General features: G+C 48.1%; 2 protein-coding genes across 2 annotated transcripts in view; one reads left to right on the top strand and one right to left on the bottom strand.

Moving 5' to 3' along the window:
- The window catches only part of FAM184B (family with sequence similarity 184 member B), a 123,562-nt gene extending 121,494 nt beyond the window's left edge, over positions 1 to 2,068 (top strand). The window contains exon 16 of the mRNA XM_060247277.1: positions 1,933 to 2,068. Coding sequence (XP_060103260.1) covers positions 1,933 to 2,023 — 91 coding nt within the window. The 3' untranslated portion in view covers positions 2,024 to 2,068. The remainder of the gene's footprint in view (positions 1 to 1,932) is intronic.
- A 4,687-nt stretch (positions 2,069 to 6,755) lies between these two features.
- MED28 (mediator complex subunit 28) lies at positions 6,756 to 17,434 on the bottom strand. The gene is made up of 4 exons (XM_060246202.1): positions 17,222 to 17,434; positions 12,008 to 12,074; positions 10,303 to 10,415; positions 6,756 to 7,075 (listed from the first exon to the last, which is right to left on the bottom strand). Exons 1-4 carry the CDS (start codon positions 17,408 to 17,410, stop codon positions 6,878 to 6,880), a joined length of 567 nt encoding a protein of 188 aa, XP_060102185.1. The 5' UTR covers positions 17,411 to 17,434; the 3' UTR covers positions 6,756 to 6,877.
- Positions 17,435 to 17,778: the final 344 nt, after the last annotated feature.

Below are 17,778 nucleotides of genomic sequence, written 5' to 3'. Positions count from 1 at the left end.
CGCCAAACTGGCTCTCCATATATGTGGTCCATATATAAGTAACCAGAACGGTTGAAGAAATGGGGGAGGGGGGACCCTATGTGTTATCACTGTCAATGAAATAGCAAAAAAGTTTAATAAGAAATCTTTAATCAAATTACAGATACTAAAACTCTGCATCACAACACAACGATCTTTGGCTACAAATATATGTATCTTCCAGTGATGTATAAAACTGTTCTGCATTTGTACACACAGGAATGTCATATAGTTGCAATATATATTAATCAGGCCAAGTAGCCCTTAATTGGTCTGTATCAGCACCTTTACAGTTTGGAGGTGAGAAGGCATTTCCATAAAGAGAGGCGCTGCCGTGCCATTATTATTCAAAACTATTCAGTTTGAATTCAGTGGCACCCGAATTCAAACTTTGTTCTACTGCTTCCGACCAACAAGGCTGCCCACTTGGATCTATGGGCAGAATAGAGTTGCCGGGTTCAGCTCTGAAAATACTTGGGGACTTAGGAGTGTGGAGTTAGGAGACTTTCCCATTCCCTAAAACAAAATAAATAAAATACAGCAGTGCAGTCCCCTTGAATACAGTCATCATTTCCTCATCCCCCAGCAACTGCACTTCCACCCAATGAAAGTGAACACATTCACAAAGCAGCCAAAATAAGACACTGTTAGCTTGGAAGCACACTTTTGTGATCTCACTGGGGCAATTTACTCATGGGAATTGCTGAATGTAACCATCTGCTGTATTTCAACCAACTTCTTCAGACTAACACAGGGAAACGAAAGGAGTTCTCTCACTTTTACATGTGATCTCCAGCTGGCAGAGATCAGCTTCCCATGCTTCACACATCCCACCCCCACCAGCTACTTCACTCTGCTGATTCTCCCCACTCATTCACCTTTCCTCCTGAGATTTAAAGGCACACACACCTTCCAAAAGACAAGCAGTTTCCCCAACCTTCTTTCCCATTCCCTTCCGAGGTGGAAAAGCATACTGTGACTATTGGGGTGGGACTTCCCCAGCCGGCCAGTTGGCTGGCTGCAGAAAGGAGCTTGCAAAATCAGGGGATCCCCCGCTGGGAACTGGCAAGGAGATTGGATAAGCATATGGAGCAGAGAAGATCCTGCTCCGTATCACTCACTGGAGAAGACCCTGATGCTAGGAAAGACAGAAGGCAAAAGAAGGGGATGGCAAAAGAAGAGATGGCTGGACAGCGTTACGGATGTAACAAACACGAATTTGAGCAGACTTCGGAGGATGGTGGAAGAGGGCCTGGCGTGACTTTGTCCATGGGGTCGCAAAGAGTTGGACTCGACTGTGCGACTGAACAACAACATGGAGCAGAGGTCCATCAGTGGCTATTAGCCACAGCTTATCATTGGAACTCTCTGGGATCTTTCTGAGTATACCTGCTTAGGTTACTCCCATAGTGCCCTTATGTAAGAGTTAGAGATAGAAATTATTAAAAATGTTATTAAAAATATGGAGCAGAGGTCCATCAGTGGCTATTAGCCACAGTGTGTGTGTATGTATAAATTTTTTTGCCACTGTGTGACACAGAGTGTTGGACTGGATGGGCCATTGGCCTGATCCAACATGGCTTCTCTTATGTTCTTAAATCAGGTTAGAGTTAATCTTTGTTTATATGAGCCTCTTTTTAACTTTGTCATCTTTGAACAGGGGCTGACTACTCAGATGTTCCATCCCATTTGAAGGCATTTGCTTTCTGGAATAGTTTAGCAGGCTAAGCTTCAGGTTAAGACATCCTTCCAACTCATTCAGAATGGTTCACTATGGTGCGACGTTTAGCCACTTAACCACTACACCAGACTGGCTTGCCAATAGGCCTTTGTGTGTGGTCACGGACCTTGTGCACCCAAATCTGAACGACAATTATTCCAGCCTCTGACTCGTCTTTTTGTGTTTTTTTTCAGTCTGCAGAGCAACGAAACGGCAAACCCCAAAGATGCTCAGAAGCTGGACCCTCGACCCCAGGAGTGGTTTACCAAATACTTCTCTTTCTGAGGAGGGCCATTTCTATATCTGTATGGATGCCATTCTTGTTGCTATTACTAAGCCCTTTCTGAAGCGCTTCACAGAACACCCTAAGCCAAAAAATGGGTTCTCTGGCCTAGTGTTTACCAGCTGACATTTTTAAAAACTGCGATGGGTTGTCCAGCAACAGATTCTCTTGGTACTCACCAGGTCTAGATACTATGAATTACCAGTATTTTAGAAATATACAAATAGGCTACACTATAGGACAGGGGTGGCCCAACTTGCTTAACGTAAGAGCCACATAGAATAAACGTCAAAGGTTTGAGAGCTGCAAGATACAAACATCAGATGTTTGAGGAATGTCGGATATTTGAGAGCCAGAAGGCAGGAAACAGAGGAAGGAAAGCAAATAGATGGGGGGAGGGAGAGGAGGAAAGAAAGCAACTTTAACTGCATTTCCCAAGCCACTGGCTGGCTTGGCTTAGAGAAGAGATTTAAAGAGACGTGTCCCTTCTCTAAGCCAGCCAACAGAGCAGTGGGGGCTTCGAGAGCCACGCAGTATGTTTGAAAGAGCCACGTGTGGCTCCTGAGCTGTAGTTTGGCCACCCGTGCTGTAGGATGATGGGCATTGTATCCCAGCTGCTGCAAAGGAAAAGTTCGTCAATAACTCAAAAGCGTTATACTCCCCTGTTCGTTCTTTAATTTCCAAATTTCCTTTTCCAAATTCTTGTTTTATAGTTTTTCATCAAACTTCCATTTGCTGTATGTATGTAAACAGCGGCTTTGAAAAATTTCTATTGTACAGAATCTGGAATCACTTACGGCCTGCTGGTTCAGAAACGGATGTTATGAAAGTGTGATATTTATTTGTATTTATACCAAATGCACGATATGAATATTTATAACCTTGCATTCATCGTACACACCGATGTCTGTATTTTTTTAATACAAACTAAAGTAGAATCATAGAGTTGGAAGGGACCTCTAGGGTCATCTGGTCCAAACCCTGCACAATGCAGGAAACTCACAAACACCTCCCCCTAAATTCACAGGATCTTCATTGCTATCGGATGGCCATCTAGCCTCTGTTGAAAAACCTCCAAGGAAGGAGAGCCCACCACCTCCCCAGGAAGCCTCTTCCACTGAGGAAACTCACAAATACCTCCCCCTAAATTCACAGGATCTTCATTGCTATCAGATGGCCATCCATCCTCTGTTTAAAAACCTCCAAGGAAGGAGAGCCCACCACCTCCCGAGGAAGCCTGTTCCACTGAGGAACCGCTCTAACGCTCAGGAAGTTCTTCCTGATGTTGAGCCGGAAACTCTTTTGATTTAATTTCACCCCTTTGGTTCTGGTCCTACCTTCCGGGGCCACAAAAAACAATTCCACACCATCCTCTAGATGACAGCCCTTCAAGTACTTGAAGATGGTGATCACATCACCTCTCAGCCGCCTCCTCTCCAGGCTAAACATGCCCAAAATTGCATTTGCCTTTTTAGCCACTGCACCGTTGACTCATGGCAAAGCCAAATAGAAAACAGCTGCCACCTCCAGGCACACAGTGAAGTCCTTGTCCTGTGATGGTGCCAAAGCAATCCCCAGGGACCAATCAGAGGCTTTGTTGGGCAGAAGTCCCAGCTGGCTCTCCCACACGGCAGGCAGCAGGAAAGGTCTCGGTGGACACACCGGGGACCCCTGCAGTAGCTATTCATTTACTTAACGCATTTTTCAACGGCTCCTCATGATCAGGCACTTCTTTCAGAGATCACCGCCCACCATTAGAGAGGCTTACATGCTTAAACCCAATTTGGAAATAAGCAAGTGATTCTGCAGTCCCCGTTTCCATCCTTTCCGTTCACGATGAGCCAAAGGCCTTACAAGCGCTTCTGTGTACTGAGCCGTCCAGTGGTCTGCTGAACCCGGTACTCTCTGCTGCGGGGGCCCCTCATCTTGGGGAGGCAGCGGCTACTTTAGGAAATCGTTGTTGATGGAAGTTGATGCTGCCAGGAGGTTCTGGGGCCTATATTCAAGGAAAGTCTTTCCGACTGCCCGCTCCCAGCAGAGGAGTGCAAGGATGCCTCCGGGGTTTGCAGGAAGGGCTTCCTGATCCAGAGACGTGGAGCAATTCCAGGAGCGCCTGCTTGCTTTGGGAGAGGCAGAGGGGTGCCAGGAGGCCCACAGACAGGTGCCACATTAGGAAAGGCCATGCTGAGTCTTCCTTACAGGGTTTGATGCTGAACAGTGCTGCTATGGGAGCCCTTTCACTGGAGAGCTCAGGGATTGGAAACAGGACCGTCTGCAGGCAAAGGCGTGTTTTGAAGGCTACCTAGGAAGCCGGGGAGCTCCCCTTCACTGGCAGCCTTCAAAACGCAGCTGGGTGATTATCTGTCGGAGATGCTTGAGGCTGCTCCTGCATGGAGCAGGGGATTGGACTAGATCAGGGCTGTCGAACATGCTGTTTGGGAGCTGAATCAGGCCCCCCGGAGGGCTCCTATCAAGACCCTGAACAACTGGCTGCCATCTGCTTTCTTCTCTCCCTCTCTTACTTCCTTCTGCATAACAGCTTGCTTTGCAAGGCTTGCTCAATCACACAGCAGAGCTACTGTGCCAAGCCTCTCGTCCTTCTATTGGCTGAGGCTCCTCCTCCTCCTGGTCCCCTGGGGAAGGAAGGAAAGAGCCAGAGCTTCCTTTGCCCACTTCCCTGGATCCCATGGGAGAAATACAAAGAAAAGATCTTTAAGACCAATGGGAGTTAATATTTTAACTATGATGTTTTAAGTTTTTTTAAAAATATATTTGTGTTTTTGTTCTTTATAAAATTTATCTCTCTGCTACCTAAATAGGTACACACATGGCCCAGTCCGATATGGCCTGGCCCAACGAGGTCTCATCTATGTCAGATCCAGCCCTCATAACAAATGGGTTCGACACCACTGGACGAGATGGTCTATATGGCCCCTTCCAGCTCTGTGATTCTATAGCATCTGCTCTGTCTCTATACACGGGACCCACATACTGTCTCTGACACCCCAAGGTGATTCTTAAAACAGCTGCTTTATATCTATTGCCTCTCGTGTTTTTACAATCCAGCACAGTCTCCCCTTGGTATATACCTGCACATGCTGCTACGGTGTTACTTTTAATTTTTTAAAATAGATTTTATACCTTGCCAATATGGCTCAAGAGACTGGAGTTTATGGCTGATTCATAGAGCTGTTTAGGGAGATGTGAGACTTTCCATACGCAGGGCAGGGAATTTTGACTTTTGAATGGCTGAAGTTTCCCCCCGCTTGACCCATGATCACTGCATCATACTGTGCTTTTAAAGCATCTTTCAAAAACCAGCATACCTTGCAGCACAGGGCTGCCTGTGAAATGCAGATCTGAAGTCCCACCCATCCTCAGACTTACTTTCACAGTGTTATCTGTGTACTGAAGGGAAGGATCCTTGGGAACAGACTGGGATGTGAGAACTGCAGCAAGAAATGAGAAGACGCAGAAATCTCTACACGTACCTGGCACAACCTTCGGTTCCATTTACAAAACTTATGCACAAGGGGTTTCAAGCCCACTCCCGCTCCGTTCCCGAAGCTTCCCTGACTCTCTGGAGCAGCTTTTCAGGGAAGGAGGAAGAGACAGCCATTCTGTGAACTTTGTGTCCATTTATGATTCACTAGATCCTACCTGCTGCACTTGAAACAAAATATTTAAGGATTACAGCATGAAAGGCCAGATTGAACCAACACAGTTAGCTGTAAGAGCACACAAATAAAAAACAATTTTCATGAACGTCAATGATGACAGAATCTTGCTATATTTTTACACAATATTATTGCCTCTTAACATGGAGGCGATTTAATTTCTCTTCATTTCTTTGTTTATTGGCCGTTATGTACTCTGCCTGTTGCTTTAATGCTCCATGTGTTGGTTCAATTTGCACTTGAAACAAAGCCAGTTTTGTAAGCAAAATAAAATGGGTTTCACCAAAAGACCCTGCGGTGATGATGTCAAAGACAACCGGTTTTATTTATGATATGTGGTTTTCTTCTCCGCTTCGTTCATTCCAAGTATTCAACAAGGAGCTCTCGGCTTGCAGAGAATTCCATTCTAGTAACGCCACTAGGGTGAGCTACCTGTTTCTCTTGGGCATCTCCTGTCCTTCAATCGCGTGACTGTGAACAACAAAGCTGAAGTTATCTTGAAGAGATCGTTAAGAACACAGCACTTTCAGGAACCAGAGGACGTGATTTCAGCCAGGAGCAATTCCTTCTCAGTTGTTCTTTTTTGGGACTCCTTCCCTGTGCACCCATGCAGTATTTAAGATGGAAGCTTGCTGGTGTTCTTCCAGATTACTATTTAGTAGAAGGCATTTGAACACCCAAAGCAGCAGTGCTTTCAATCTACACTACAAGTTGTAGCTTCATTTTCATTTCTCCAGGAGACTGGATAAGCATATGGAGCAGAAGTCCATCAGTGGCTATTAGCCACAGCTTATCGTTGGAACTCTCTGTCTGGGGCAGGGATGCTCCATATTCTTGTGCTTGGGAAGGGCAACAGTGGGAGGGGCTTCTAGTGTCCTGGCCCCACTGGTGGGTCTCCTGATGGCACTTGGGTTTTTTGGCCACTGTGACACAGAGCGTTGGACTGGATGGGCCTTTGGCCTGATCCAACATGGCTTCTCTTATGTTCTCCCCCTTGCCAGATAAACACAAAAAGAAGCCCACTCCCTGGATGACAAATGGCATTTTTGGCCTTAGCAATATTGCTGAACGTTTTTTTTTTTAATTATACCCAACAAACTGTACAAGGTTTTTAGAAGATCCACATCACTTGGTCAAAAAGTATAAATCCTGTTCTAAGAGCAGAATGAGCTTTCTCGCTCATGTCTGCTTAAGAGGCGCCGGGATATTTGCTGAAGCTTGCTCGAGGTAAGCTAAAGGTCCTTGTGGCATTTCAGCCGGCTTTTTATGCTGCACGTTGAGGTCTTCCAGCACTTGATGCCAGTGCCGCAGCTTCCCCAAGTGCTTCTGGATCAGCGCTTCTTTCCTCTGCAGCTCATTCCTCAGTTCCGAAACATCCTATCAGAGGCAGGCACACAAAAACCAGCACACACAATCAGGAACTGTCTCTCTAAAGCCTTGGGTACTTATTCAACTCTATCACTAGAAACAGTTCTCTGTAACACATCATTCTCCTATATTTTCTACTGTCTTAAGTACTGAAGTATCTGCACTAAATGGAAGAAGATTGCAGATTTAAACCCTGCCCTTCTCCCTGAATCAGACTCAGAGCAGCTCACAATCTCCTTTACCTTCCTCCCCCACAACAGACACCCTGTGAGGCGGGTGTGGTTGATAGGGCTCTCCCAGCAGCTGCCCTTTCAAGGACAACTCCTGCGATAGCTATGGCTGACCCAAGGCCATTCCAGCAGGTGCAAGTGGAGGAGTGGGGAATCAAACCCGGTTCTCCCAGATAGGAATCCGTGCACTTAATCCCTACACCAGATTGGCTCTCTCAGTGCTTATCTTCAGAGGATTCTGATGGACAACCATCCACCTGTTTTCTATTCTGGCTGCAACAGAAGCAGACTTTCAGCAAACCTGATGTTTTCTGGAAAGATGAGCCCTTTTCCCAAGTGTTTATTTCCTTCATCGATATCCTGCCTTTCTGCCCAGTGGGAACCCAAAGCGGTTTACATCCGTTCCTTCTCCATTTTATCCTCACAAGAGCCCTGTGAGGCAGAGAGGTTGGGCTGGGAGGTTGGGCTGGGCCACTGGGGAAAACCAGATGCTGGGCTAGACGGGCTATTACTCTGATCCAGGAGGGCTCTTGTGATGTTCTTAAGAGAGTGTGTGCCTTCAATGGCAGAATGGGGATTTGAACCTGGGGGTACAGTCACACTACACTAACTAATGAACATATGAAGCTGCCTTATACTGAATCAGACCCTGGGTCCATCAAAGTCAGTATTGTCTACTCAGATTGGCAGCGGCTCTCCAGGGTCTCAAGCTGAGGTTTTTCACACCTTTTTGCCTGGACCCTTTTTTTTTTTTTTTTGGAGATGCCAGTGATTGAACCTGGGACCTTCTGCTTACCAAGCAGATGCTCTACCACTGAGCCACCATCCCTCCCCAAAGGTTTTGCTAACAACAGCAAAAATCCGGATGTAAAGCACATTAGTGTAGTGTGAATGCACCCTGAGTCTCTCAGATCCGCAGCACTCCAGCCGCTACACTACTGCCTCTCACGGTACTTGCAAAAGGGAACGTACCAATCTATTTCCGAGCTCTGATTACCTTTCTTTCAAAGTACATTTACCCAACTTCAACTCAGTTGCTAACAAAAGTAGAAGAACAACAAGAGGATGCGTCTGAATATATTACACGTAGCCTTGACCAGAAAATGCTGCCAGACCAAGTTGTTATTAAAAGAGCGAACAGCAGAGAACAGCTAGCGGAGAAATGCTGCCTTGCCTTAACTCCTCGAATTAAGCAGTAGTTGAGGTGAAATATGAATCTGAAACTTCCAGACTCCCTGATTAGTTTCTTAGCCATGAATCTACATCAGCTCTCAAATGAGATGCTAGTCCTTTCTTTACTAACTGCTCAACTATATCTACTGGCAGAACAACCCCATAGCTTTAAAGCATTGCTTTCCTATAAGAGGACATTCAAATATAAATTGCTCCCTAAGCTATCCAGAGTTCTAAAATGCTGATAACCAGTGTTCCCTCTAAGCTGAGCTGGCATGAGCTAGCTCACAGATTTTGAGCCTCCGGCTCACACCTTTTTGTCTTAGCTCAGGAAGGATGACCCCAGAGCACACTCACTGATGCAGGAGCTCACCACTTGAATGCCAGGAGCTAACTAAGTAGAATTGTTGCTCACAAGACTCCAAAGCGGAAAGGGAGTATTGCTGACAATGCTTTTTCATTGCTTTAAATGGAATTGTGAAAAATATGCTCTTCGAGTCAAACTAATTTAAACCAATTAAATTTCCAGCGCAACACAAATCTCTCTGTTGATAGTTCCAAACTGCTGCAAAAATGAACAATCTCAATCCATTAGGGTTTGTAGAATCTTTTGGGCTCAAGTGCCATGTTCTACTGGAGAAAGTTTTCCTTCCAGACGTTTCGTTCTCAGCTGCGGAGAACATCCTCAGTGGCGTTGCAGCCGGAGCAGGCGTTCTGACCTTCTTGGCTGCTGTGCATTGAGTGAGGCCAGGGCTGCTGGAGAGCTGCTATTTCTAGGCTGGAGGGGGTGTGGTGAAAGGGCAATAGGTTTGTGGATGTGCCCATTGTTTGCATACTGTTAAGATTTTTTAAGCGAAAAAAACCTCATTGACAGGTCAATCTGTAAACAAAGTAAGCTGAAATACCTCAAGTTCTCTAAACCAGCGGTCTCCAACCTTTTTGGCACCAGGGACCAGTTTTGTGGAAGACAATTTTTCCACAGCCTGGGGTGGGGAGTGCACAATGGTTTCAGGATGACACAATTGTGCACTTTATTTCTATTAATTTTGTGCAGTGGTTATGTGTGCGGACTCTTATCTGGGAGAACCTCAGATAAGAGGTTCTTATCTGAGGTTCTTATCTGCTGATAAGAGGTTCTTATCTGCTGCATACTGCAGTCCTAAGATAACCTCAGATAACCCCACTCCTCCACTTGCAGCTGCTGGAATGGCCGTGGGTCAGCCAGAGCTCTCTTATCTGGGAGAACCACGTTTGATTCCCCACTCCTCCACTTGCAGCTGCTGGAATGGCCTTGGGTCAGCCAGAGCTCTCTTATCTGGGAGAACCGGGTTTGATTCCCCACTCCTCCACTTGCAGCTGCTGGAATGGCCGTGGGTCAGCCATAGCTCTGGCAGAGATGTCCTTGAAAGGGCAGTTTCTGGGAGAGCTCTCTCAGCCCCACCCACCTTACAGGGTGGGGAGGAAGATAAAGGCGATTATAAGCCACTCTGAGGTTCAGAGTGGAGGGCAGTATATAAATCCAATGTCGTCGTCTTCTTCTTCCATTGTAATATATAATGAAATTATTATACAACTCATGGCCCGGTTGCTAACAGGCCACAGACTGGGACCGATCCACAGACCGGGGGCTGGGGACTTCTGTTCTAAATGCCTCTGTGCTATATCAACTTCCTTGAATGAATTAACACCTCAGCTTCAATGAGTTTACATCCAATGACTTCAGAAAGGCTAGAGTTCTAATTTTGAACATCTTCTGCAAAACGATGTTCCACTGAAACCACCCGCAGAATTAAGCCAGATTTACAAGGAGATAAATTAAAAGTTGCATCTTACCTCTTTAATGACTTGCTCTGGTTTCTGGACACTGAGCTGTAACCTTTTTTGCAGGAAGAAGCATTCTGTTTGTCTGGCAACATCCAAAAACTTCTGAATGCACTGGTCGACACCTAATGTACAGGCAGAGGAACAGGATTTTAAAACTGTTTGCAAGGAAACCTCCAGACAAACACATTTACAAAGCAACCCAGTTACAAAATAACTTAAGGGCCAACGTATTAGCGCTTAGTGAAATGTTAGCACTTAAAAACATGTCACGTGGAGATGACACAACTTTAAAAATATAACAGCTGAGGGGTAGACCATGAGCGCAGAAAGAACTAGAGGTCTCTATTTAGCATCTGCATACTGCAGTCCTAAGCTCTGCTCACAACCTGAGTTCGATCCCAGCGGAAGCTGGGTTCAGGTAGCCAGCTCGAGGTTGACTCAGCCTTCCATCCTTCCGAGGTAGGTCAAATGAGCACCCAGCTTGCTGGGGGGAAAGTGTAGATGACTGGGGAAGGCAATGGCAAACCACCCCGTAAAAAAAGGCTGCCGTGAAAACGTGAAAGCAACGTCACCCCAGAGTCGGAAACGACTGGTGCTTGCACAGGGAACTACCTTTTTTTTAAATACACAATATGCGGAGAGTACTTTAAGAAAGGTGAGTGGTCTGGAGACCAAGTCCAATGAGGAAAGATTGAAGGAGCTGGGGATGTTTACCCTGGAGAGGAGGCGGCTGAGAGGTGATAGGATCACCATCTCCAAGTCCTTGAAGGGCTGTCATATAGAGGATGGCGTTGAATTGTTTTCTGTGGCCCTGGAAGGTAGGACCAGAAGCAATGGGTTGAAATTAAATCAAGAGTTTCCGGCTCAACATTAGGAAGAACTTCCTGACCGTTAGAGCGATTTCTCAGTGGAACAGGCTTCCTCGGGAGGTGGTGGGCTCTCCTCCCTTGGAGGCTTTTAAACAGAGGTTAGATGGCCATCTGGCAGCAATGAAGATCCTGTGAATTTAGGGGAAGTTTCCTGCATTGTGCAGGGGGTTGGACTAGATGACCCTGGAGGTCCCTTCCAACTCTATGATTCTAAGTTTTACTTCCAAAGCCCTCCAGGATTTCAGTTTTTGAACACAACTGCATAGTATGATACCACTACTTGTAGAGAAAATATAGTGCCATATTTCAAAAGGTTCAAATGATGGGAAAGCAAGAGCACAGCCTGGTCTGGCAATCTCCAACCTAGGTGCAGCCGGAGGGACTGAAGTGCTTTCATGATGCTTAGCCAGAGTTTCGGATGAATCCACTGCTGGATGCCCCTTCGAACAGCGAGGCATCGCTCACTCCTCTCTTGAGGGAAAATGGGCATGGACATCATTCCAATGTACAGTAAAGATACGCCATGTGCCACCAGGATTTCTTGGGTCAGCTCAGGTGACAGACATGGAAAAATCCATGAATCACACAAAAAAACAGCAGTCCCCAACCCTGACACCTAAGTGAATGGGATCGCCCATGGCAATATTCACTGGACGATTGAGGGACAACGCCCACCCAACGGCTGGGGAAAATATCTGTTCTCCTGAGCATACAGTGAAATATGCCTCTTCAGGAAGAAGGTGCTCCAGGTATATCAAAATCTGTGAACACTGAGGCAGCCAAAATGAATGATTTTCCAATCCTAGCAATCCCTATAGCCAATAAAGACCGGCACACATGCTTACCAGTTCTAATTTCTTCTTGGTCTGTTCCATTGACATAATCTTGACTCACAAGGGAAGCAAAGCAAGCCTACATGATCAGAAAAAATATAGAATAAAACACTAAAGTCAGCGTGGTGCCGTAGTTAAGAGCAGTGGACTCTAATCTGGCCTGGTTCCCCCATTCCTCCTCCACATGAAGCCTGCTGGGTGACCTTGGGCCAGTCAAAGTTCTCTTTGAACTCTCTCAGCCCCATCTACCTCGCAAGGTGACTTTTGTCAGTAGAGGTAAGGAAGGCGATTGCAAGCGACAGCTATTCTCTTGGCGATGATGAGTAGGGTTTCAAAATATAGCCGATTCACCGATGAGGTTGACCGATTAAAAATATTTTGGAAATTTAGACAGGTACACCAATTTATTCTGGCAGCCAGGTTTTTTAAAGTATATTTTTGAATTCAAGTCTTTACCAAAACTGGAGATGGCAAGCACTATCCCAGAAGGGCATTTCCCTTTGCACTTAAACTGGAGAGAATGCCTCTTTGGATGGTGGCCGCTACAGCATATACAGGTGTAAATGTTTTTGCTTTGTTCTCTGGAGCTATTACTGTACTTTATTCCTGTGGGCAGTAAGTCAATTAATTCACCAATTCCAAATTCATATGATTAGTCAACAGAGATAACAGGGTGGCAGCTCCAGCGAGAAGTCACTAGAAACCTCACACAACCCACTTTTGTACAACAGAGAACTTGGCCACAAAGAGATGTTTTGCATCAATTATCAACAACGTGTGCACTGGGTACTGTTCTGCAAAACTATTCTTGCTTGTTGCAAACATCACCAAGGACACAAACCGTTTGATTAATCTGTGTTCAGGGAAGTAAATCTCATAAAGCGGTATTTTTTTTGTTTTGTTTTGCCAACAAATCACAGTTAATAGAACAAAGTAGCAGACAAGTGCACCTTTAAGACCAACTAAGTTTTATTCAGAATGGAAGCTTTCGTATGCTCTTCAGCTTCCATTCTGAATAAACCTTAGTTGGTCTTAAAGGCGCACTTGTCCACTGCTTTGTTCTATTGCTTCAGACCAACATGGCTGCCTACTGAAATCACAGTTAACTTATGGCAACCCCGTAGGGCAGGGGTCCTCAAGCTACGGCCCGTGGGCCAGATGCGGCCCGCTGAGGATGTTTATGCGGCCCGCTGGGTTATGGCAAAATCAGACCGGAAGTGACGTTCGACCTAAACTCGCGTTAGCAACGCACACTTCTGGCACTGGGCTGAGGCGGCGGAGACAGAGTGTGAGGTGATATCGAGGTGAGGTGAGTTCCCAGGCCGGGGTGTGTGGTGTGGGGAAGGGAGAGAGATGCAGAAGACGGAGAACTGATGGCCCACGGCCTTGTACAGTAATGGCAGTCCGGCCCTCCAACAGTCTGAGGGACAGTGAACTGGCCCCCTATTTAAAAAGTTTGAGGACCCCTGCCATAGGGTTTCCAGGACAAGAGCGATTCTGAGCTGGTTTGCCATTGCTTGCTTCTGCCTCATGACCCGGGACTTTCTTGGTCGCCCATCCAGCTACTGACCAAAGCCAGCCCTGCTTAAGCTTCCGAGGTTTGAGAAGACTGAGCTAGCCTAGGCCAGCCAAGTCAGAGCACAGCAAAACAAAACGGAAATCATGAACATTTTGCCTGAAACTTGGGTCTACAAAAGCAGCAGAATTCTGGTGGTTGGATCCTGAGGCTTCAGCATGGGCTTCCAGCTGCAGATGAGATGGTACAGGGTCTTATTTAAATAGTCAAATGCTGCCACAACGTTAAAAAAAGTACAATTAAAACTAATGCATATTAGTTGTCCATCGACAGGCAATTATTAATGTACAGGAACTCTCTGCGCTTTGAGAAACAGTTTCTCCACTGTGCATTCTGGTACCTCACGACACTGCCACCTTATTACCATGTCTTCTGCTGCATATATCAGTCAAGCCTTAGATCAGGCTAATTGGTGTTCAAATTGAACAGTTCAAAAGTGAAAGATTTCACACAATCAAGACTGACAACTCTAAAGACAAATGATCGTATGTGTATTCTGGCGTACAATTTACAAAAGACCGCCTTGGTTTGGAGCATTTTAAGCCTACCTTTCTCCAGTCGTCTTGGACTCAAGCTTAGTCCCAATTATGACTAAAAACATAACCATAAAAGGAATGCATATTTGCTTGTTCTTTTGGTGGGAACAAGTATGACCAGTTCTATACATAAGAATGAATTTCAGAGGAGCGGAACCGGGGGTGGGGAGGGTTTCACCTTTGAAAAGGGTAAAAAGGGAGGAAATACAGCCAAGAGTCTCTGGAAAGCCCACAATCCTTGGAGGTTCCTGAAGAGCTGGGGAAGGAGCCTGGGGAGGACAGTGACCTCGGTGGGGTGCAATGCCACAGAGTTCAGTGTAGTGATTGTGCGCAGACTCTTATCTGGAAGAACCGGGTTTGATTCCCCACTCCTCCACTTGCACCTGCTGGAATGGCCTTGGGTCAGCCATAGCTCTCTTATCTGGGAGAACCGGGTTTGATTCCCCACTCCTCCACTTGCAGCTGCTGGCATGGCCTTGGGTCAGCCATAGCTCTCTTATCTGGGAGAAACGGGTTGGATTCCCCACTCCTCCGCTTGCAGCTGCTGGAATGGCCTTGGGTCAGCCATAGCTCTCTTATCTGGGAGAACCGGGTTTGATTCCCCCCTCCTCCACTTGCAGCTGCTGGAATGGCCTTGGGTCAGCCAGAGCTCTCTTATCTGGGAGAACCGGGTTTGATTCCCCACTCCTCCACTTGCAGCTGCTGGCATGGCCTTGGGTCAGCCATAGCTCTCTTATCTGGGAGAAACGGGTTGGATTCCCCACTCCTCCGCTTGCAGCTGCTGGAATGGCCTTGGGTCAGCCATAGCTCTCTTATCTGGGAGAACCGGGTTTGATTCCCCATTCCTCCACTTGCAGCTGCTGGCATGGCCTTGGGTCAGCCAGAGCTCTCTTATCTGGGAGAACCGGGTTGGATTCCCCACTCCTCCACTTGCAGCTGCTGGAATGGCCTTGGGTCAACCAGAGCTCTCTTATCTGGGAGAACCGGGTGTGATTCCCCACTCCTCCACTTTCAGCTGCTGGAATGGCCTTCGGCCAGCCAGAGCTCTCTTATCTGGGAGAACCGGGTTTGATTCCCCCCTCCTCCACTTGCAGCTGCTGGAATGGCCTTGGGCCAGCCAGAGCTCTCTTATCTGGGAGAACCGGGTTTGATTCCCCACTCCTCCACTTGCACCTGCTGGAATGGCCTTGGGTCAGCCAGAGCTCTCTTATCTCGGAGAACCGGGTTTGATTCCCCACTCCTCCACTTGCAGCTGCTGGAATGGCCTTGGGTCAGCCATAGCTCTCTTATCTGGGAGAACCGGGTTTGATTCCCCACTCCTCCACTTGCAGCTGCTGGAATGGCCTTGGGTCAGCCAGAGCTCTCTTATCTGGGAGAACCGGGTTTGATTCCCCACTCCTCCAATTGCAGCTGCTGGAATGGCCTTGGGTCAGCCAGAGCTCTCTTATCTGGGAGAACCGGGTTTGATTCCCCACTTCTCCACTTGCAGCTGCTGGAATGGCCTTGGGTCAGCCAGAGCTCTCTTATCTGGGAGAACCGGGTTTGATTCCCCACTCCTCCACTTGCAGCTGCTGGCATGGCCTTGGGTCAGCCATAGCTCTCTTATCTGGGAGAACCGGGTTTAATTCCCCACTCCTCCACTTGCAGCTGCTGGAATGACCTTGGGTCAGCCAGAGCTCTCTTATCTGGGAGAACCGGGTTTGATTCCCCACTCCTCCACTTGCAGCTGCTGGAATGGCCTTGGGTCAGCCAGAGCTCTCTTATCTGGGAGAACCGGGTTTGATTCCCCACTCCTCCACTTGCAGCTGCTGGCATGGCCTTGGGTCAGCCATAGCTCTCTTATCTGGGAGAAACGGGTTGGATTCCCCACTCCTCCGCTTGCAGCTGCTGGAATGGCCTTGGGTCAGCCATAGCTCTCTTATCTGGGAGAACCGGGTTTGATTCCCCATTCCTCCACTTGCAGCTGCTGGCATGGCCTTGGGTCAGCCAGAGCTCTCTTATCTTGGAGAAACGGGTTGGATTCCCCACTCCTCCGCTTGCAGCTGCTGGAATGGTCTTGGGTCAGCCATAGCTCTCTTATCTGGGAGAACTGGGTTTGATTCCCCACTCCTCCACTTGCAGCTGCTGGCATGGCCTTGGGTCAGCCAGAGCTCTCTTATCTGGAAGAACTGGGTTTGATTCCCCACTCCTCCACTTGCACCTGCTGGCATGGCCTTGGGTTAGCCAGAGCTCTGTTATCTGGGAGAACCGGATTTAATTCCCCACTCCTCCAATTGCAGCTGCTGGCATGGACTTGGGTCAGCCAGAGCTCTCTTATCTGGGAGAACTGGGGTTGATTCCCCACTCCTCCACTTGCAGCAGCTAGAATGGCCTTGGGTCAGCCATAGCTCTCTTATCTGGGAGAACTGGGTTTGATTCCCTACTCCTCCACTTGCACCACTAGAATGGCCTTGGGTCAGTCAGAGCTCTCTTATCTGGGAGAACCGGGTTTGATTCCCCACTCCTCCGCTTGCAGCTGCTGGAATGGCCTTGGGTCAGCCATAGCTATTGCAGGAGTTGTCCTTGAAAAGGGCAGGTGCTGTAAAAAAAAGCTCTCTCAGGCCCACCCACCTCACAGGGTGTCTCTTGGGGGGGGGGGCAGAAGGTAAAGGAGCTTGTGACCGCTCTGAGATTCAGAGTATTGGACGGGCTATAAATCTAATACCATGGTCTTCTTCTTCCGCCCTCCATTTTTTCAAGCGAGTAGTCTGTAGCAATATTCCCTCTAAGCTGCAGAGTTTTGTGAGCAAAAATTCAACTTTGGCATTAGAGTGCATCAATTATTGTGCTCTGGGGCCCTCCTCCTTGAGCTAAGACAGAAACGTGTCAGCTGGAGGCTAAAATCCTGCGAGCTGCCTCGGCCGAATTCTAGGCGCTCCCCAGGCCGCCCCTGGAGGCTGGCATCCCTGCAAGCTGGACGAAATGGACACAGACCAAATGCCCTAGAGCGTCATCATGGCACAACTTCCGGTTCCGGGCAATCACGCAAGCCATAGAGCTTGGTGGGGCTGGCCGGCCATGCAATTCTGGGAAGGCCTTCGAGCCCCCCTGCCCTCCCCTCCCCGCCGCGCCTACCTCGAAGGAGGCCTCCAGCTCATCCACCAGGGTGCCGTTGGGAGCCCGCGCCCCAGCGGGGTTGAGGGGCAGGAGGCCCGCAGGGCCTGGCCCGCCGGGGGCGACCGGAGGGGGAGGCGGGGGCGGCGGCGGAGGAGGCGGAGGGCCCGGGCCCTGGTTTCCGAACATCCCGCTCAAGCCGGCAGCCATGGCAACCGCCTAGAGGCCGGAGGGCACTAGTGCGCAGGCGCGCTGTCGACAAACCGCCGGGACGCAGGCTTAGAGCGTCATGAGGGAAAGGAGGGGCCTGCACCGTAGACTTGGCCGTCCTAGAGCGTTTCCTTGTTCGTACTGTGGGCTCCGGTTTGGACGCCATTTTGGGAGGGTAGCTCGCAAGGGAAAAAGGGGAAGAGTCTAGGTTTCTGATTGGACGATAGCAACTTTCGCCCCGCCCTCCGGTAGAATCCCGCCCTGAGGGAGGGAGGGGGGCGGGTGCAAGTTTTAACTGTTTAAGGACCATGCTGCAAATACACCTCGACTCGCAGCCTCAGTTATGCAGACTTTGCTTCAGCATCTTT

This window comes from Heteronotia binoei, chromosome 9 (genome assembly GCF_032191835.1).
Source record: "Heteronotia binoei isolate CCM8104 ecotype False Entrance Well chromosome 9, APGP_CSIRO_Hbin_v1, whole genome shotgun sequence".
Lineage (NCBI taxonomy): Eukaryota > Metazoa > Chordata > Lepidosauria > Squamata > Gekkonidae > Heteronotia > Heteronotia binoei.
The sequence above is the reverse complement of the archived record's forward strand: the minus strand, read 5'-3'. Positions and strand labels throughout refer to the sequence as shown.